Below are 22610 nucleotides of genomic sequence, written 5' to 3' on the forward strand. Positions count from 1 at the left end.
AGGACACTGAGACTATGACCTGAGCTAAAGGCAGAGGCTTAACCCACTGAGCCACCCAGGCACCCCTAAAGAGTGTTTTCTTGATCAGCAATATGAAGAAACCTCAGGGAAGCCTGTTTTGTTCTTCAAATCAATAATTTTCTGTACAGAAAAGCACTCCAATGGTCTTATATCTTCCTCACTAGGTTACTTGAAATAATCAAAGGATAAGAATAGAGTTAACTATCATGAACTAGGTGTTTTGAAAAAGAAAAGTAAAAGCAACTTCTAAGCTGTGTGCCTAAGTGTGTATATATTCAGTTTATGATTTTATGTACATACACAGTACATAAATAATATCCAGAATTATTTTCCTTTAACATTGAAAGACCCTGAATCACCATAAAAAAAAAATGTGAAACACTTTGAAAGATATTGTATGAGTCAAAACACAACTTTGCATTATAAGGGTTAAACTTAAATAACATAATTCTATCATCAAAAAACCTTCCAGCCATGCCAAATAACACTACTCTGGGACCTGCCCCATTCTCAGCTAGCCAAGCGGCATTTTCCACCATGGAGATCAGTTTTTAGAAGGGAAAATTTCAAAACACAGTCGAGGAATATCATAAAACACAAATGATCACAATGGCAAAAATCCAAACAAAATTTCCCACCAACATTTATCAGTTAGACTAGTTCTGTACATTAACCTTCTATTAGTAAGTGGAAAAAAATACCTTTTTAATATTCAGAGGTCCTCGGAACACTTTGAGAATTAAGGAGGCTTCAACTTCCAGCAGATCCTCTGTAGGACCTAATCTTTGAGATACTGCTGATCTCACAAGGGTAGGGAAAACTTCTCCCAAACAACCAACAATAGAAACACAAACAAACCAACAAAAGCTCTAGGTCTTGACCTGTGGGCTGCAGACACACTGAGGTGCAAGGTTTCTCATGGTAGATGCCCATCGTAGTATGGAGGTGTGGCATTTCCCCAGAGAAAGATGCCTACAACAGAATCCAGATCCATCAGTGAGGGGGAGCTGAGTCTAGGGCTTTTGTATGGAGCCAGCTTTCTTAACGGAATTTGAAATAGTCACAAGTCAGTGGCACCTCTGGCTTCCAACAGAACCATCTGCAAATTCTTTTTGGAGGCACGAATTCCCAGTTTAGCCCTGTGGGATTCCCACAGGTTAAGGTCAATATACAAGTTTAAAATAAAATATCAGTCAATAAGCACATTAAGAAGTCAGTCACTTGAATGACATTTATCAAAAATAAATGAAAACAGGAAGCCTGGGTAGCTCAGTGGGTTAAGCCTCTGCCTTCAGCTCAGGTCATGATCTCAGGGTCCTGGGATCAAGTCCCACATTGGACTCTCTGCTCAACAGGGAGCCTGCTTCCTCCTCTCTCTCTGCCTGCCTCTCTGCCTCCTTGTTATCTCTGTCTGTCAAATAAATAAATAAAAATCCTTTAAAAAAATAAAAAATAAACAAAAACAGATTTAGACCCCCCCTACCCCATTCCATACAAGGAGAGCAGATAATTGGGATTGCCTGATAGAGAATATAGTATGAACTGTTTCAAGAAAGAGGACAGAATCACAGCTGTGAACAAGCAACAATAGACTATCAGGAATGACCAGGCATATTGGAAAGTAAATGAATTTATTTAAGGAAATGAAACTTAAACAGTGAAATATATAATTACTGAAATAAAAATTCAGTGAAAGGGTTAGTTACCGGACATAGCAGAAGAAAGGACTACTGAACTGGAAGGTAAATGTCAAGAAATTACTGAGATCGAGAATCACAGTGCCTTCAGAATATGTCTGTCCAGAATCTGCTAGGATTTGAAGCCTATTAGTTCTTGAAGGATTCATAGGGTCTTTGAATATTAGAAAAGTTTTTCTTCCTCACTAATCAGTAGAAGAGTAATGTACAGAACTGTTCTTACTGATGAACTTTGGTGAGGAATGTTTCCTTTTTTTCCTCATTGTAATGATGTATCTTTTGGGATTTTATTTAACTCTTGTTCCCATGTTTACTTTTATATTAATGTTATTGAGTGATTGATGACAAAAAGATGGAAAATGTAAAGGAAAAGTTTAGAAGTATTAAAGGCTAGAATAAGGTCTAACACTTCTCTAATTTGTGTCCAAACTGATAAGCAAGTGAGACCATGATGCAGAAAACACACCCAAGAGAATAAATGAAAAATCCATTCCAAGGCACACTGCAGTGAAACTGCAGAATACTGAAAACTAAGTGTATAAAAGCAACCAAAGAGAAAAGAAAAAAAAACACTTCAAAGTCAATTGACAGTAGCCTCTCCACTGCAACAGTGGAAGCACAAAGATCATGGGATCTGAAACGAGATGGAAGATAACGAAGTTCTCTGTAATCTTTCAGCAGTGAGAGAAATGAAACTGTTTACAGGTTCAAAAAAACCTGAGAAACTGAAGTAATAAATTTCAAGGATAGTAAACCATAGAGAGCAGAAGATGTTTGCAATACCTGGAACAGACAACAGATTAGTATCTAGGGTATATAAAGAATTTCTAAAATTCAGTTTTAAGGAAGAGACTGTTGGAAACTAGGGAATGAAAAATCAGGAAAATAAAAATTAAGATCACACTTAAATTCTGTTTGACACATACTACATTGTCAAGAATTAAGAAGTCTGACAATACCAGTTGTTAGAGGGAATGGAAATTGATTAAAAATCACCCTGAAAACAGTTTGGTTTGATCTTATAAAATTTCACATTCACTTATTGCACAATCCAAAAAACCCCACTCCTAGGTAACTCTTGTACATGTGCATCATAAAACATTTACAAAAATACTTATCAAAGCAGTGTTTGTATCAAAGCAAAATATTGGCAACAGTTTAAACATCCATCAACATGAGAAGATATCAATAAATTGTGGGATAGTCATACAATAGAATATTACAAAATTGTGAAAATGAATAAATCCTAACTTTTCACAAGAAAGTAGATAAATTTTAGAAACCTAATACTAAATTTAAAAAAATGAAAATCCCAAAGTACTATATGAAGCGTCATACCATTTAATAAAGCCCCCAACAAGCATAACTGATCAATGTATTACTCAATTTTTACATATGGTATGACAAAACTGTATTTTCTTTAAGGCCAAGAAAACAATAAACACAAGATTGAGAATAATGATTACTTTGTCGAGAGGACACAAAGGGCAGGAGTTGAATAGGGCAAGAATTTCCGGTCATGATTTTAAATGTCAGCAGTGGGCTATGTGTGATAATATCTTGTTATGTTTTATGATTACATGTATTTTCTACATGTTTGTAATTCATATTGCATTTAAATATAATATATAAATAAATATATATAATATATAAATAAATATAAATTTATATATTATAAATATAAATGTATAATATATAAATAAATATAAATTTATATATAATATATAAATAAATATAAATTTAAATATAATAAGTAAATTCTGTGGTATGTTAGAAAGTCCTAAGTGCTATTGGGGGAAAAAAAAATACAAACCTAGAGTAGAGTGAAAGAGACCAGGAGCTCCAGACAAGAGGCGGGGGCAAGGACAGGCCACAATATTAAATAGGGTATGTAAGCCTCATTGAGAAGTTGAGATGTTGGCAAGACTTGAAGGCAGTGAAGAGAATAAGCAGGTGTATATTTAGAGGAAGAGCTTTCCACGTGAGAGAGAGAAGTCAGGAGTGACTTCAAAGAGGTTGGCTTGGGGAAAAAAAAGAGTTTGGCTTGAGAGATTCAGAGGGTGGTTGTACCACCTGAGACTGTGAAAGCTGCTGGTAAAGTGAATTCGCAGGGAACGGTCCAGAGTTTCAATGTTGGACATGCTGGGTGTGGTAGCTGTTGGATTTCCAAGTGACATGTCAAGTCACCAGTAGAAATACTTGTCTAGAATTCAAGACACAAATCTGGAGAAAGTGAAAATGCATGTCAGTGGCGGGATCAATACCAGTTCAGGGATTTTGTACCAAACAGGGCCACATACGTTTGTAAAAGTTAAGAATTGAGTTTCATGGAGATGAGCACAGTGGAAATGAATAAGAACACTCTGAGAACAACAACAAAAAAATGGAGTTAGCAAACATTTCCAATTAAAATTTATTTCAGGTCTGTCAATAAAGTACAAATACAACAGAATTCAATTAGCCCAGATCAGTCTATTTGCTGTTTTGAGATGGCAGTCCATTGTCTGAGGATCTGCATATTACTTCTCCTGTTCTTTCCTATTATTTTTTTTGTAGGCTATGACAGTTATGAAGCACTCTTTCAACTGCATAAATAAATGAAACCAATTCTGTAGGAAATTATGCAACATAGAGAATTCTAAAAAATTATCCACATGTGGATTTTTATTGGCCCTGATCATGTTTTAGAATGAAGTGATTATAACTTGGCCAAATGGCTTAGCACAATAATAAAGGCTGGGGCATGCTGTTGGAATGATTTGCAGAGAGACTGAACTGATTACATGGTGTTTTATTTGCATTACATTAAATCCAGAGCACTTTTTAGAGCATGCTGAGATCCACATGTAGAGCCAAGATACATTGAATGACATCAGTTGGATATGGTCACTGTTTCAGAGCTAAAGAAGGACACTGTGATCTTCTGTTTCTGTATCTTATAGCAAAGAAAACTGGCAGTTAAGTGACTTGTCTGAAGTCACCAGTGACAGAGCCTGCCTTTTCTGATACCTAGGCCAGTGTGCCTTTTGCCAGATGTTGCTGCTTCCATGTGTCATAAAGACCTAAGATTTGCTTCTTTTCTCCGTATCCTTTTGCAGGGTTTCTTCCGGAGGACAATCAGATTGAAGCTCATTTACGATAGGTGTGACCTTAACTGTCGGATCCACAAAAAAAGTAGAAATAAATGTCAGTACTGTCGGTTTCAGAAATGCCTCGCTGTGGGGATGTCTCACAATGGTAAGTGAACACTTAGCACGCATACTTTACTGTTCTCATTATGGCTGCCAGAGAAGGAGCCTCTGGGGCCATTGCAGAAAATGTGTACAGTTTCCCACAAAATGCCAAATTACAGAACAGTATATGCTGATAAAGCATTTCTCATTTCTGTCAAAGTCTGGGCTTTTAGTGTAGAATCCTTCTCTCTGTGGTTGGGCATCTGCCATGATGGGAGAGAAGACATGAAAATATGAGAAATGGAAGAAATAACTAGTATTTTAAAATGAATGTAATGACTGTGATTAGTTTTTTTATGTTGCTTTAATAGCATTAAAAACAGAATTATGCCTGTATGTCTTAGTAGTTTCTTTCCACTTTAAATGTAAGAAAATTGTGCAGGTTTCTGAGTATGGAACTTTAAGTGGCATATCAGAATTTAGAATATATCCTTTTTTTCGCCTCTTTACTGAGCAAAGATGATTGTAGGCACAGCCGTATCCTCATCTTCAAGGAGCAGGCAGAGTTGTGGATAAAGGAAAGAATTTTAAAGTTCCACAAAACTTCAGTGTCCATAGAAACATAATAAAACTTTCTGTTTTTCAATCCCATATTGAAAATCAAAGCGTGTCAACTTAAGAGAAAGAATGCAGATGACCAGAGAAGACCCTTGTTTTCATGAATTATAGAACTAACTCAGTAAAATCATAGAACATAGGCCTGTTTGAAGAAATAGTTCTTGATTTCCATTTAGCTCGGATTGGTGTTAACAAAGTCACAACAAATTGGATAGTAACCTGATAATATTATATTTGTCAAATATTAGTTCTTTGAAAACTCATTATGGGCTCAAGAAATATAAAATGCTGAAGGGATCAAATAAAATCCAAAGTCTCAGTTCACTGGATATTCTGCTTTTTTCTTTCTTTTGCCTTCACCTGTGTCCAAACTGATCTGGTGAAAAAATAATGTTTGAAGTCAGTCTTCATAGGTCAGGACTCCAAAGCATCTGTGAAAATTAAAGTTATATTCCGTCATACAGATGTTTGGTTTTCTCAGTGGACAGCTTCAAAATATTTGAGAATCACTCATTGGTTGACATCCAACTCTTTAAAAATAGATCACAAAATTATAGTTTTATAATTAATGTGGGTTATTTCCTCTAAAGGCAAGAATGTATTATGAAGAGATCTATCAGCTATCCTGGGCAGGAGGGAGATTTGGTCTGACTTTCCTCACAGTTGATTACAACTGCTATGTAGCAGTAGACAATTGCAGGCATTGATTGCAAAATAATTTACTGGTTTGATTCTATTTCAGACTTCATAAAACATAAGGGCACATTTTCAAATCAAGGGTTATGTTTTAGATGAAGTAATCAAGTAGCAGTAAACTTGTTTTATATTTATGAAGAAATCTTTGACTTTGAAATCATTATTACCAAGACTGCCTAGAAAAGCATCCCATGTCTTCTTTTAGTGGTATTTATTTTTTGCTCTTTAAAAATTTGTCACTTCAAAAAAAAAGAATTTGTCACTTCACATATATTTCCTGTTGCTTGCACACATTCATGTAAAATACGTCTCCTTTTGCTTACCATTTATGGGCAAATAATATTTAAAGCCCAACAATCTATGTAGTATTGATGGTATAATTTTCTCTTCCCAGGAAAGTCAAAGAAAGCCCATAAACTTAATAATACAGTCATCATTTGATTTCAAATGACAATTAATTTATTCTATTTAGAGAGAAGAGCAGTCTTGATAGGGAGTGTTCAGTTCTTTTTGGAAAGACAAAAAAAAGGAATTAAATGTTCTGGCATCAAAGACTTACGAAGTTCAAGATTTACAAGATTGCAACTGTGACTAAGAAAATCCCTTCTAAGAGGTTTTTATGGGAATGTGTTTGCTGCACAGAAAATATCCATTTGATCTGTGCACAAGAAGGGAAACTCAACAGCGAGGTGTTTTTTTGTTTTTGTTTTTGTTTTTGTTTTTCCTAAAGATTTTATTTATTTATTTGAGAGAGAGACAGTGAGAGAGAACATGAGCAAGGAGGTCAGAGGGAGAAGCAGACTCCCCATGGAGCTGGGAGCCCGATGTGGGACTCGATCCCAGGACTCCAGGATCATGACCTGAGCTGAAGGCAGTCGTCCAACCAACTGAGCCACCCAGGCGCCCTCAACAGCGAGGTTTTGAGTAGTTTTGCCTGTTATCCTGAGAAAGGAAACATTTCCAAATACAAAGTTTCCTAGGAGGTTGTAGTAACTATTTAAAATTATTTTGTTAATTTATTAATGTTTTATGTGAATGGACCTCACTGTAATAACCCAACTAACTTGTCAAGAGCCTTCTAGTGTTATACCAAAATCAGGACCTCAGTACTTTCAGTACACACAAGAAGAGATGAACACCCTCCCAAAGTAATTGACTCCATTCTCTGTTGCTGCTGTTTCTGCTCTTTAGTTTCTGTTTTATCCTTTTGATGCCTGTAGCTTGTGCATTAGCCACCCACTCCCAGCCTTAAAGGAGGCTTCTGAAGTAACCTTCAAGGAATCCTCAGGGCCCTGAGGAACATCGTTGAAAAATCACTGAAACAATGATTGCTAAATCCTTTCAACTCGGAAAGTTCTGTGATTCTACATAACTAAAACAAGCTACCTCCCTGAATTTTTCACTTTTCAACAAACTGGACCATATTTTATAGACATTGTCACCATTTTCTCAAGTATGTAGGTATCTGGCATCTGTCGACTACCTGAATTTAAAAGTTTCTACCTGTATGTTTTGGTGCCATAAAAATATAATTCATGTGCCTGAATCAGGTCTTCTGGATGTTCTGAAAAACTGCTCAACAATTTAAAGCAGTACATTTGATGGTCACATAATGATGTAGCCTGAGAGTACAAATCCAAAGCAGTCAAGGCTAAGGAAAGATTTTTTCTATACCACTGAGATTTGAATGAAAATTATACTTTTCATAAGTATAAAAATTAGTGAAACCTTGACTTTACTGACCAGGACATTCTATTATATAAATTGGGGGGGGGGGGGGGTCTGTTGTTTTTTTTTAAAAAGCTGACAACTTTAAAAATAATTTCTCAGGAGCTTCATAAAAATCCAGAAAAAATGGTTTTACAGATATTTGTGGTACTCAGCATTTTTTAAGGCAGTTCTCTCCTTCCTTGTGAAAAAGAAAAGCATGAATGGCAAATAAGTTTACTTCAGTGTTTTAGGTGTTTTTCTTTAGTCTTCTTTGTAATATAAAAGAAAATTACCCAAATGTTGATTTTCAGAAAATATCACCAAGTAAAAAGTCCCAACACATGGCAGCTGTGTGCTCAGACTGGCTAGGCTTTCATGGTTGCCTACCCGCTAGCTTCCACCTCCCTTTCCCACTGCTGCCCTTTTCAACTTACACTTGAGGTAAACTGTGTACTTTGCCATTCCTGCACAGTGCTCTATGGTGGGATACCTCTGGGTCTCCGTTTATTATGTCTTTTGGTTCCCTGTCACAGCTCTACCTGGCATTCAAGACCCAGTTGAAATGCCGTCTTCCATGAGACTTTCTAATTCCCTGTCTTCCTCTTCTGTGTGTTTTATACCTTTCCTGAGAAACCACACTGCTTTCTAAAGCAAGGGAGTGATCAGATCTATATTACCAAAAACTAAACTACTGACAGCTGTAAAAAGGATAGACAAATAGGGAAATTCATCAGAGGAGAAAAGTAATATTATGCATTAAGACATTGGGAAGAGTGAGTGAGGAGAAATGAAATTGAGAAAAATGTTGGAGCATGACCAATGAATACAAGTGTCTGAGGGAAAGAGAGATTGTCAGAAATTGTTCAGGGTGTCTAATTGGGTGGTAGGATGAATTAACCAAGAAAGGGAAACGGGAAGAAGAGACAGTTTAGAGGAGAAAATCAGAAGTTCATTTTTAAAGTTGCATTTGAGGGTCTTATGGGAGAGCTAGCATCCATGTATAAAGAAATACAGGAACAAGAGAAAACGCAGGATCCAAATCGCAGGAAAGAGAGGGCAGCAGTCATTAGCACATTTTGTTAGTCAGAGAGGAGATTGAACTAGGAACAGCAGAATAGAAGGGAAGGAAGAGGGGCCATCAAAAAGGTCTGGAAAATAGGCAGAAAGATAGGAGAACCAGAAAAGCAGAAACCGCGATGAGAACAAATTTCAAGTAAGAGGGTAGAGAAGGTCAACAGTAGCAAAAGCTGGGAGAATGCTGGAGAGCTCAAGCAGAAACGAGAACTCCGGAGAGGCCCCTAGATCTGGCTGCCAGAAAGAACATGGGGAACTTTTAAGAGCAAAGTTTTGGAAATTTAAATGAGGCATAGGAAGATCGTTGTAGGTGGTTGGGCTGTAAATGGTGACAGGCACAGGCAGAGAAGGAAGACTCCTCTTTCAGTAACCTCAGTGGTAGAGGAAAGATAGCCCAAGGAGAAGGTTATAACTAGGGTTAGAATCTGCTCTGGTGGAAGGGAAGGAGCTAGTGAAGAGGGGTGCATGAGAGAAAATAATCCATATATATGTAGGTTCTCCCCGACTAGACACAGCCTTCCATCCTGTGTCCCCAGTCCAGTCTGTCTAGCTCATGTCTTGCATCAAACATGGGTTCAATGAATGAATTAAATGATACCAGGTAAGACTTCGGGGAACTGGAGATAAGAGTCATGTGAGGCAAAGGTGTTTTGCCCATCTCTACCTTGGAAAGAAACCTAGACAAATCTTTAAATGTCCTCTGCAAATAGTTTGAAGATGTTACCCCTGAATAATATGGTGCTAAGTCTGCTCCTTGTTTTACGCAGAGGAGCTAGAAAACCGTAGTTATTAGATTCCCAAATCCTGCTAAACCTCAAAATGCACAAGTTTTTTTCTCAAGAAAGAGCGATGGAAACACGTAACTGATTGGCAACAGTCATATTAAAACCAATAGTGTTATATGTCTTATTTAGATGATGATGCTTTTGGATAATGAACGTGTTAAAATTGACCATGAGACATAGCCTTACCAATTGTCAAAAGTCTAATATGATTGCAAAGTCACCCTTTGTATGTTGAAAGACAAAGGTACTTTTAGTAAGACTCAATTCATTCTTTTGTTTTCTATTAATTTATAATTTTGAAATTTTTTTTAAAGATTTTATTTATTTATTTGACAGAGAGAGATCACAAGTAGGCAGAGAGGCAGGCAGAGAGTGAGAGAGGAGGAAGCAGGCTCCCCGCCGAGCAGAGAGCCCGATGCGTGACTCGATCCGAGGACCCTGAGATCATGACCCGAGCCGAAGGCAGCAGCTTAACCCACTGAGCCACCCAGGCGCCCTTGAAAATTGTTTTAATTCATCTTTTAACTAAGTACCATTTTGTCTTTAAATGCTCCTACAATTAGGTATTTTAAAAACACATTTTGTCATTAAGAAGTATTGTTTCTTAGCACTGTACCAAGATCCAAAGAACAGGATATCTAAATCTGCATGTGCAGATTTTACGTGGAGTTCGTGTCCAGTAAATCATACTAAATACACAGTATTGAATACGTCATAAGCTAGTAGTGAATTGCATTCAGTTCAGTAAAATTGTATTATGTAAAGGTTAACTAATATATTTTCACCAGAAATTAAGTCTCTGCCAAACCTGTTCTTCCTGAAGGCTACATACTGATTCTGATACTGACAATTTTTTTCATACCAAGATACATGAATTCTCTATAGGTGATTAATTATCCCATATATGACACTGAATGCCAGTGTTCTGAAAGTTGCTCTATATGTCAGATGATAGATCTGTAGAACAGACAGAGTGTGTCTTTCCCCCCCACCCCCATCCAGAGGCTCAAAGACAGGACAAATATTGCTTTAAAAAAAAAAAAAAAAAAGAGGTGCTGGGGGTTCGGGGGTGGGGAGAGGGTGGCTGGGTTATGGACAGTGGGGAGGATATGTGCTATAGTGAGTGATGTGAAATGTGTAACCTGATGATTCACAGACCTGTACCCCTGGGGCAAATAATACATTATATGTTAATAAAAATAATTTTTTAAAAAATATATGGGGATTAAAAAAGAAAGAGGTGTAGAGTGTTCTGCAGTGCTGTGTGTCATCAAGATTTGTAGAATTTTATAGCTAAATTTAAAGTTAAAAGAAAGGTTTTCTTTTCCAAGTCCCTCATTTTATAGATAAAGGAGTTAAAGACCAGAGAAGTCAAGCCACTTTTAGCCAGTTTTTCACTGAGCTAAAACTAGAAAGTAGACTTCCTGACCAGTTGAAGTGCAGTGTTAATTTCATTGCCTTCCAGAGAGGCCAGAAGTTCTCCCTCTGTGACTTACCAATAACACATGGAGCATAATAACATAATAACACATGGAGCACGTTCCTCTGTCTTTTAAGCAGGAGTAGAAGATGTGGGAAAATACTCTTGCATACATACAGGCACACTCAGCCTTTATATTTCTGGTCCCCAATCTAGAATTTCCGTCTTCTTTTCTAAGCTCTTAACTTCAGTCTTAAAGCAAACAGCAATCCAACGGGAGAAATAAATAATTCCTCTGTTGGTCCTCAGATTTTTCCACCCAATGGGTGGAACCTGAGTTTCAAGAATTAGTACACCATTCCTTAAACAAGTTAAAGACAGAGAGAGATTTACAGAGATAGACAGATTAGGTTTTCAGGATTTGTTCTTTATCTATGGGAATGAATTTAGGTCTTTGTGCCATGGTTACCCTCCTGGTCTATAGTCCACAGGAACCATGGTACCATGGTTGTCCTAGACCACTTCATCCACAAGTAATAAAAGCTATATTTATTAAGCATTACTATGTGCCATGCACTGTGCTGAGCACTTTCTGTGCCTTATCTCATCATTTCACATACAGATGATAGGTATTATTACATGGGACCCAAAAGCAACAAAATAAAATAGACATTTTCTCTCTTAAAAAATGCATACAAATAAAAAATGGCATTTTCTCTACAACTTCAGATTTCTGTATGTGTTCGGCAAATTTAGTTACACCAAATGGGGAGTATTTTTTAAATTCCTTTGTTGAAAATGCTAAACTCACCAAATAATTAGTTGCACTGATAGTTCATTGAATCTAATGTACAGCATGAGCATTTAATGATACAGAAAATTTGTTCATAAGATTTAAACTTTCAGGGGAACTTTGACTTATAAAAATTCACATTTTATTTAGATTATAGCAGAAGGCTTTCACATTAATATATCCTAATTCTAAAATGATTTTTAGAAGTCATTTTGAGCTATTTTTTAGTAGGTTACAGAAAAGCAAGACTAGCAAATATAGTCATTGTCTATGTTTGGCTGGGTTTTTTCCTAACAGAAATTTTATTTTATTATTCTTCTAATTGAAATATTGTTGACACACAATGTTACATTAGTTTCAGGTGCACAACATAGTGATTCAGTGTCTCTATATGTTCACATGCTATGTTACACTTACCTGTGTGTACATATGCTACACTTACACAGTGTAACGACCCTCTGTTACCATGTATCATTAGCTATATTCCCTATGCTGTACCTTTCATCCCTGTGACTTACTCCTTCCATAACTGGAAGTCTGTACCTCGTACTCCTCTTTGGCTGTCTGTTTATTTTAAATTAACTTTTTTGATTATCTTTTGAAAGAAGTGCTTTCCTAGGCATGTAAACTTGAGTGTATATTTATACTTTATTACCTATAAAAAATGTAACTAGAGCCTAGAGCAACATTGGGCACACAATAGACATTCAAATAATGACTCATTGAGTGAAAAGAGGGTACTGTGCACTCTGTACAGATTGTTGGTGATTCTAATGCCTCTGTTTTGGTATAGAAACTGGTGGTCTCCAGTCTTTACACCAAAATTTCTTCTCCTTTCAATATGCCATAATTCTTACTGGGTGCTGCTTTTATGATCACTTTCCCAGACGTCCCTGGGTACATATTGTCTCATTTTCTGTTTTTAAACCTGATGCTTTAAATTCATCAAGCATTTGTTGCACCAGGAGCAAAAATGAGAAAACCTGGTACTCATAGATTCTAGTAGAATAACCAATATAGAAGCACAGTCCTGGTTTGCTATCTGAGCTAATAGATGGTATGCAACAGAAGCCCATCATTTAGGAAGGTTTTCTAAACTGTCCCAAACTGCAAGTTTTTGATACACTCGCTCCTCACTGGGAGTAGGGCTGACTTATCAGCATCTTCTAGGGAAGATACATAATTTTTGAGGTTATCAAGTGATTCTAATATGCCCTGCCTCCCCTCTCCTCCTTACTTCACTGAGAACTGCTGACGTACAGGGAATAAACATAATTAGTACAGGGAAACAAATGACTGGACAAGCTTCCAGAGAAGGATTTCTAAAGGGATCTGCTATCTGGTTCTCAGGTTGTTGTTGTTTTTCTGTTTTATTTCGACATATATTCTACAAAGATTTAATATGTGCTGGACATTATACTAAATGCTAAGGATATGGTAATGAGCAAGATTCCTGCCTTCGTGCAGATTACATAAGGGAGGCAAGAAAACACTGTCAATTACTCGGATCAGTGCTCCGAAAGAGAATACAATGAGTAATGAGATCATATCCTGAGGGGCCTAAACAAATCTGGGTCAGAGGGGTGGGGGACTGAGATAAGAACAGGAGCAACCATTCATCTCATCGCCTAGGCCTAAGAGAATGGGGAAGAGTGAGTAGAGAGACAAGATTTTTGACCAAAAAATGGCAATTGTTTAAAGATTTCCATTTGCAGAGGTCATGGGCAGAGGATATATTTATCAAATGGATATAAGCTAATTAATTTAAAAGCATCCTAACTAAGAGGTAAGATTCTCTTCCTCTCTAACTGGGAGGTCTTTAAGGAGGCCCCCATAAACACAGTAGTTGTACTCGTTAGTGATAACGCTTATTTGGGGCTACATAAAATGTATTTATGAATTTGAGACTTGGGGGTGTGCTGCAGTCTCTCCTCCAGCCAACTGAAATGGAATTCACCAAGTATTCAGATGGAAATGTGTTTATGTGCTTTAGTGTCGTAGGGTAGAATGCTACCTTTAGCATTATAACTATAGCAGGAAACCATCCATTTATTCATTCCTGCATTCAGCAACCATTGAGGGAGCTCCACTAAGTGCTAGAGATATAGATGAGTATGACCAACGCTGCCCTCAAGGAGCTACAGTGTGGTGAAGGAGATGGTCATAAAAACACACCTCTGTGCTACCATCTAGGGAGGGTCAGAGTAGAGCTGTGCGGAGGGCAGTGTTAACTGTGATATCCACATGTCCTGACGGGAAAATACAGAGAGTCCAAAGCACAACCCAGAAGCAGTATTATTCAAAATAATAATTTGCACACCTGGGTGGCACAATCGGCTAAGTGTCCTACTCTTGGTTTCAGCTCAGACTGTGATCTCAGGGTGGTGAAATGGAAGCCCACATGGGGCTCTGCACTTAGCGGGGAGTTGGCTTAGTTTCCCCTCTCTCCCTCTCTGTCCTTCCCCCCTGCACTTGCACTCACAAGTGCTCAGGGTCTCTCTCTCTCTCTCTCTCTCAAAATTATGAATAAATCTTAAAAAAAAAAAAAAAGAATATTTTGCAGATTGCATTGGTACAGGGTGAAGAGGGGAAGAAAAACCATCTTAGTCAAAAAAGGTACAGATGATTTTTTCCCCCAACCTAGGCCTTACTAACCTCTGGTAAATGTCCCACTTTGCCTTTCTTTCTTTAGTTTTCTTCTTCTTTACACTTCCTCACCCCACAGGAAGCCAAATGTTAAGTAAGGAAATGGTCTTTTTGACAAACATCATTAAGTGGTAATCCTGGAGAGTCAAGGGAATGATTATGGCTTCTCTTTACTAAATGTAAAAGTACTCTCTAGTTTAATAACATGAAAGAGAGCACCATCCATATTTCTTTTTAACAGGGACAAAATAGATCATACAGGCTCTTGGAGAACAAAGCCGGTCTGTACAACTTTGAATTCAGCACAGTTCTTCCCTTCAGTTTGTGAAACGTGTTGATCTTTTTAGGGCCTAACTTTATGTCAGGTGGTGGGGATGAGAAAATGAGTAAGACATTGTCCCTGGCCTTCAGGATATTGTTCTGTAGTGAGATTAATAAACATGTAAAATAAAAAGTACAGTTTGAAATTGCTGTATTGAAGAAATTACCTAGGGCTATTGGAGTACAGGCAATAATAAATTCTGCCTGAAGAAGTCAAGGAAAGCCTCACAAATAAGGTAACATTTGACTTGGGTTTTGAGGGATGAATAGGAGCTGACCCTCACCTATTTTATATGTAAGTAAATACACTTTTCTTTCTTTGCTGAGCTCTTAGATTCTTTCACTTTCTCAGCAAGATCATGCATTAATATTTTTCAGTTAAAAAAGTGAATAGTGTAATTTTTACTGATAGCCTATGCTATTGCCGTGAAATAAAAACCTGAACGAAGCTGGAGTAGAAAAACCAGACTTTGAGCTTGGTGGAGGGGAGGGGGAGCTTTTACTGTGTGGGTGCTAGGACTTGGGGAGAGCAGCAGTGATTCAGTGATACATCCCTGTCTTTTCTCTCCCTTTCTAGCCATCAGGTTTGGGCGGATGCCGCAGGCTGAGAAGGAGAAGCTGTTGGCGGAGATCTCAAGTGATATCGACCAGCTGAACCCAGAGTCGGCTGATCTCCGGGCCCTGGCAAAGCATTTGTATGACTCATACATAAAGTCCTTCCCGCTGACCAAAGCAAAGGCGAGGGCAATCTTGACAGGAAAGACAACAGACAAATCAGTTAGTTCTCTTCTGCTGTCTTCATTTGGGGGTAGCTGGGTTTGTGGCGGTGGTTGTTGTCTTTGAGAAGATCATTCACCCTGTTACACACACATGTGGGTTGTGTTCAGCTATTGGCTGTTAGATATCGAAGACTGAAACACAAGAAAGGAAATGTTTTCAGATAGGTTAAGTAAACCTTATTTTGAAAAGGGAAAAAGTCCTTCAAGTTCTCATAAATTCTGTGAGAAAAGTATAAACCCCACCCTCCTTCCTGCTGCCCTCCTTCAGGACCCAACTCTTTTCTCAACATCAGAATAACTGGCCACAGCTGCATCCATTCCAGCAGCCCCGCGTGTCTCTGGGAGGGGCCTAACCTCGGTTTGGAAGAGGTATTTGGCCCCGTTATTTTACAGTTCAGGAGAACAGCTAAAGTTACTTAGGAAGTTCCATGTGGAGCATAAAAATACATGTAGACATTATACTACCTTTCTTTCCTCGTAGCTCTACTGATGCGAGGCTCTATGCTTTGATTACGTATGTGAATTTTATCTTCTGTGAGGCTCTGAGCTGCCTGGGTTGCTCCTCCCATAGATTCTCAAATATCTACAGGCTCCTTGATTACAGTTTAGAAAACCCAGAAATTATAATTGTTACTAAGTCAGATGTTCCAAAGCAGAAGTCTTTCTGAATAGGAAGCTGAGAAAGTAACATGAAATCTGATTAAAACAAGACACAACACCTGAATTTGAGTTTCAGTTATGCCATCAGCTTGCACTGTGACGTGTATCACATCTCTGTCCCTGTTTTCACAGACAGGGGTCTCACTTTGATGGTACTGTCTGCAGCAGGTTCCTAGGGTTTTAAGAAGCGCAGAACACATTCAGAAGACAAGGTCCCAGCCCTTGAAAATCCTTTTGTGCTTTTATTTATTTTCAAATGAACACCTCCAGGAGATGCATACAATTGTGTAACTTTGTCTCCCCTCCATTATATTTGGGGGGAAATATCAGCCTTCAATGTATTTTAAAGACGATCTCAAGATGTGATTTTTTTTTTTTTCCTTTTGGCTATAAACCATTAGAGTAGTGTCAGCTACTCTACAGTTTAAAAAAAAAAAAAAAAAAAAAAAACCGTGGGATATTGCTGTGTAAAGAGCCAAATGCCAAGGAGGACAATGAGTTTTCTGACTGCAAGAGAGGTCACAAACCTGAACAGTATTATGTATATCCGATTCTTCAGAATTTCAAAATATCTTACACATTCATTATGTTCAAGACACACAGCCATCTGACAGCTGCTGTTATTATCCTGTTTTTAAAGATGAGGAGACTAACGTCCTAAGAGGTTAAACATTTTGCCCTGAAATCACACAGCATGCGGAAGAACCCTGTGATGCGAGATTACTAACTTCTACCTCAGTGCATTCCAAGCAGGGTACACCCTCCCGGAAGCTCGTCTTCCCGTTGGCTGGCGATGAGCCGTGTGGAGAGAGACACTAGGAAAGATTCACCTTGGGAAAACAACCTGTGTTATTTATTTTTAGCAGTTTTTAGAACGGCAGGAATCGTCTACCTTGCTCTGCTATGCTGATATAGTCACAACCAGGAAATTTCTGGTTTTTGCTCTTTTGTTCTTCCCAAATTTTAGCGTCTAGGACAACTATCTTCCATAGGGGTAGGACTACAGACTAGGCCCTAGACAAGCTGAGTCCGTGTATCCGTTAAATGCCCCCCCGAAAAATCAGGGAGTAGCAAAACAAAAGCAAGCAAAGACCTCTATGTCACTGATGTGGCTATAGAAAATCAACTGTGTTTATTTGAAGGGAGAGAAAGAAAAGGAAAACTGGTGACCTGACTAAAAGGGGTTAAGAGCTGAAGGCAGATTGCCGCTGCTTGCTGAGATCCTGTGTTGGGTAGGGACCTGGAGGCCAGGAGGCCCCAAGCTGGGAAGGGAGCACTGACAGGGAAAGAGTCCGAATGCACACTGTTTACTCCACAGTTTTGCCTCGGGCCATTTAGTTTCCAGAACTGCTTTCCCACTTTCTCTGTATCTCCCAGTCCAGACCTGCAATCTTTGCTGGAAATCCTATCAATTTAATCGTATCTGAAAGATAGGAGGAAGGCATTAAAAAAACATTTTTTCTTCTAGTAGTCAAGAAATCAGACGTACACTACTGGTGACCTGCATGGTCTCTTATGTGTCACTGAAGGGCAGAGAGCCCAGTCCACTATAAATCACTTTAAAACCTCACGCCAATTGGCAATTTGGCTCGAAATCTTTTGAGTTAAAAATAAGATAATTGTAGATTCCTTATGGGATAAATAGGTATTATGGTATTTTAAGAGAAAGGGCTGCAAAATGCTTGATTATAGGCTTTGCAAGTTCAGAGGCCAAATGTTTGTCATGTTTTCCCCTACAGTAACTAAGACTGTGCTTTTGCCCATAATAGTTACTCAGAATGTATTTGTTTAATTGAATTAAAAAACTGTTGCCTATGCCCCTTTGAAATTCTGGACTTTGTACGGAGAGCCTCTAACTAACCCAATATTTGCTGACCAACCTGGACATCATTAATGGTCTGGATCGAGGCAGAATTGCCTCTTGTTAGGGTCTGGAAAGGAAAGCAAGACTGGGCCAAATTAAAATAATCCACTCCCTGATTACACAAAACCTGAAATAGAATTGTTTGGCTCTTTCTTTTCTCCTTATCTTGCAAAATCAAATTAAGCACTAGTGGAAAGAAATAGTTCAGAGAGAAAATGGGAGAGGGGAAAAAAAAAATCCAAAATGTGATTTCCAATGAGACTAGAGATTTGTTCTTTATCTGACGTGGTCATGTTATTTATTTGATAGCATCTCTCTCAGGGGTGTTATGTTATCTCTTGGCCAAGACTTATGAAAGTTAAGATTTGCATTGATAGGATAGGTCGTGCGGAAGTATGGACTCTCGAGAGGGTGGGGGATATGGAAAAGTGGCCATGGCTGGTGCAGTAGGACAGCGTGGATCTCATTATAGACCCGGCTTGAGATTGATGTCATTCGTGTTGGTTAGGCCAAGCCTGGGGGGAGGCTGCTCAGCATAAAGGATGGCCAGTTACCCAGAGTCTTTGGAAGAGGAAACGACTCTATTGAAGTGGCCATTCTGTAAATTTATCCTACTGCTCCATTTAACCATTGCCTGTTCTGTTTTATTTGGGGATATACCTGCTAATCTCTCCTCTTGGAACCTCTACCAGCATTTGCCTCCAGGCCAAGCAGGGCTTCTTGCTTCTCAACTAAACTTCCATCTCCTGTATCTTATTTCCTGGTGCCCCTCACACCTTTCAAAACAGATAAATGAGCAGATATGTGCTTCCGCTTCCCTCCTGTCTTTTTAACTTTGACATTGTGTCTTCAGGGTATGATACCCCTACTTTTCATTGCCTTGCCTGAAAGAATGATGCTTGGGAGTTTTAGGCTCAGGGCTAGATGAATATGGAATTGCTGGATATAGCTAACCCGAGAAGAAAGTTTACTAACAGGAAGCCTTTTAGTCACCCTGTGGTGGCACTGACTCTCCCTCAGTCTCTTTCCCTTTCAGTGACTTGTAGCAGCCAGCACCTTCTTTAAGAGATCCCACTGAACTCTGAAAACCATAACTCTAGAACCGGTGTGCTGGGTTTCATGATGGCAATTTGAGAAGCGAATGGACTTTGGAAGTTTCCAGTGTTTGGCTATTACCCCTATGCGATGAACACACTGGGTGTATCATTGTCACATGATCCCATGTTTGTTGGTGAAAATAAACAAAGAGTGGTTTTCAAAAGCCATTTTAAGTGCCATGGCTTGTCATAAAACAACAAATAGAAAAACCCTTCGTGCGCCTGCCAACTTTTCATGCCATATCTGAGAGATGGTGAGGCCCTTGCTGCACTCTATCTGCCAATAAGGAATAAAACTCGTTATTTGTACTATATTAGACTTTGGGTCCCAAAGCATCACATTGCTTCTGATGGGTACATGCAGAGTCACTGTTTCTATAATTACGAGAGCAAACTGGTGCCATCGTAAAACTGGTTTTTCTAAATAGTATGTGAAATATGAAACAACTAAATAATAAAACCAGTTTGGAAATGTAAACTTCGGTGAAAACCATTCTGTACCCATTCAGATGTTCCCATTCTAAAATTTACAGTGGCTGTCAAACCCAGTAACTCTCGGAGCTATTGGAAAGGTATCTGTTCTTTTCTGTCCTACACTTAGAGCTGAACAAAGGTGGTTTCTTTTCCCTTCATCTGTGGAAAAATCTGAGTGAGTTGGAATTTACTCCCCTGAGAAGAAAGATACCAGACAAACCATCAGAGAAGAGAGACTTAGGGGCCCCAATATAAATAAAGAGCAGGCTAGTAGTGCTGACTTGTTTGGGTGGCTAATGAAGAAACGGGGTTCCTGGGATCCTTAATCTAGATGTTAATGTGAATAAAATAAATTCCTTTATTGCCAGGACCATCAGGACTAGCCAAAGATATAACAGATCTGAACCAATTGTGTTCTTTCAGACAACAAATTAAAAAGATTGAAGAAAAGCATGGGAACTTTTTTTTTTTATTTTTTTGGTAACGATTAGTTTGCCAGCTGAGTAACACTTTGGCTGGCAATGGATGGTTTTTTAAGAGCTGTGATTATATTCTAGTTCATTGGAGTGTGAATAATTCTTCCCATTAAGCTTTTATTTGTCTTAAATCTCTAAACCATGCAGGAAAACAGAATTACATTTGAGAGATTGTTCAGACTTCCCTTCTGTCACATCCAGCACTTAGCTAGCACTTCTAGGAAATAATTGCTCAAAGGCACTGCCTCCAAGACCTTACCATGGAAGAGGTTGGGTTTAAAAGCCGAAATTTCTCCCAGGATAGTCATTTTATTTAAAGAAGGAATAGTGGGGAAGTCATGTAGAAAGCAAGAGAAAGGGAAAAGAACTAGTCATGAGTCAGGATATCTAGTTGCAGTTCATGGTTTGCTGTAAATAGTTACTTGACTTTGGATTGTCTTTTGACTTCATTCAGTGTATTCGTACCTCGTCAGAGAATGATGATGTGGGTGATTTCTGAAGACCCCTTTGGTTCTGTAAATCCCATGGTTCTCAACAGGAGGAAAATAGAAATGGGCAAAACCAGAAGTTAAAGAAACCTAACCAATGCATTTTGATGAACAGTCACCCACTAGAGCTAATCCAGGGGAACCAAGTCTCTTAAAGGATGAAAGCCAGTCAGAAGTATAAATAAAGGAAGAAGGAAACAAAATGAAGAAGATAGGCCCTAAGAATTCAGTTTCTCTTCCTTGAGCCTTTGCTCTAATCTGTCATGAAAACTAAGGATATCAAAAGAGCTCCTTGAGAGGGGGCAAAAATTTTTCCAGGCCAGTTTTAACTCTGACATGGTTACCAAGGGATGGTCTGTGAGAGGGTAGAGCTGTCTGTTATACTCATTCCAGTCTCCCAAATTGAAACAATCATCAGGACAATCTGTGCTTCATTAGTTGACTTTCTCGTTTATCTCCTTTACCTTGTTATTTTATTATTCAAAAAGAGCTGTAAACTTAAAGCATTCATGCATAATCCCTTTCATAACTTGTATATTAAAATGCTGATGTTATGGATTACTAAGGAACACTATTGTTCTATTTTTCCAGTCAAAAAAGCCAACTTTTATTACTGTACTGTATTTTCGTTATTAAGCCAGCTTCCCTCATGATCGTTGTGCTATACAATAGAGGCATGCAAGAGGCCAGTAACTAAACTTAATAACCTGTATAAAACAGTACCTTTAATCCCATCCTGGCTTTGATATGTGGAGCCAAATGAAAATATATCAAAATTAATTACATTTGATGTATCTCTCCAAAGAAATGTAATTTCCTCTTACAGAGACTGTTTTTGCTTCCCAAGAAAAACATCATGTTGAAGTACAATTTTCTTCATCATGTCAGTCTCACCTTTTTCTGGTCTGTCCAGCATAGGAGAAGTACAAGTATCGTAATGGCCAAAGGCAGACTCACTGGGAAATGAATGAAGCTTAAGTGTCAGGGCTTGGCCTCAGCGGAAGCCTCTTCCAGTGCTGCCAGAAGGGTCTGAGTAGTTTTGCTTTTTATTGAACCCAACAATTGTCTAGATGTGCCCAATGATTGTGTGTATTTCCGGCCCCACAAAACCTGGATCTATCCCTGTAGTGTCCCAGATGTTCGTAAACATTCTTTCCTGTGAAGAAGAAATGCTTATCTCGCCCTTTGATACAGTGTCTGAAGATAAATACATCGTTAGCTGCAAACTAGAAGTATAAAATCATTAAGACCAAATTTGAGGATGATGTAATGGCAGATCATCAGATGATACCATACAAGCTAATAGAACATGGAAGGCTTCCTTTTGATTTGTAGAGAATAAATATGGAAGTGAAATTTCATTTTCTATAGAATATTTTACCAGAAGTATAATATTAAGTTAATGATCCAAGATAAATTGTGCAGGTCAAATTCCACTTGATTTTAAGTGGTTCGCTTTCTGTAAATCAGGCAACTCTCTATGTTTTCCCTGTTGCAGGCGTGGGAGGTCCCAACATGAAATGTGTGAGTTAAGTGTTGGCAATCTAAGAATAGGTGAGTTGGTGGCAAAGAAAGGACACCTCATGTTTGGTGATCCCTTTTGCAGTTTGAGAGATTTACACAGAGGCTGAAAGTACCTATGCAGACTTCCAGAAACTCAAGGAAAACAGCAAAATCTTAGAAAAACAAAAAAATCCACTTGGCATTCATTTGCATTTGAATACCCAGAATTCTTTACCAGTTCACCACTTTTTCAAAAATGCTGAAGGGATTTAAAAAAAAAAAAAAAAAACCAACAAAAAAAAAGAACTGGAATGG

At 38.3% G+C, this 22610-nt stretch overlaps 1 protein-coding gene across 5 annotated transcripts in view; it reads left to right on the forward strand.

Moving 5' to 3' along the window:
* The window catches only part of PPARG (peroxisome proliferator activated receptor gamma), a 132253-nt gene that overhangs the window by 89317 nt on the left and 20326 nt on the right, over nucleotides 1–22610 (forward strand). For all 5 annotated transcript variants that reach the window (XM_059390351.1, XM_059390354.1, XM_059390353.1 and 2 more), the window contains 2 exons: nucleotides 4817–4955; nucleotides 15532–15731. In XM_059390351.1, coding sequence (XP_059246334.1) covers nucleotides 4817–4955; nucleotides 15532–15731 — 339 coding nt within the window. The remainder of the gene's footprint in view (nucleotides 1–4816; nucleotides 4956–15531; nucleotides 15732–22610) is intronic.

Source organism: Mustela nigripes, chromosome 2 (assembly GCF_022355385.1).
Source record: "Mustela nigripes isolate SB6536 chromosome 2, MUSNIG.SB6536, whole genome shotgun sequence".
Taxonomy (NCBI): Eukaryota; Metazoa; Chordata; class Mammalia; order Carnivora; family Mustelidae; genus Mustela; species Mustela nigripes.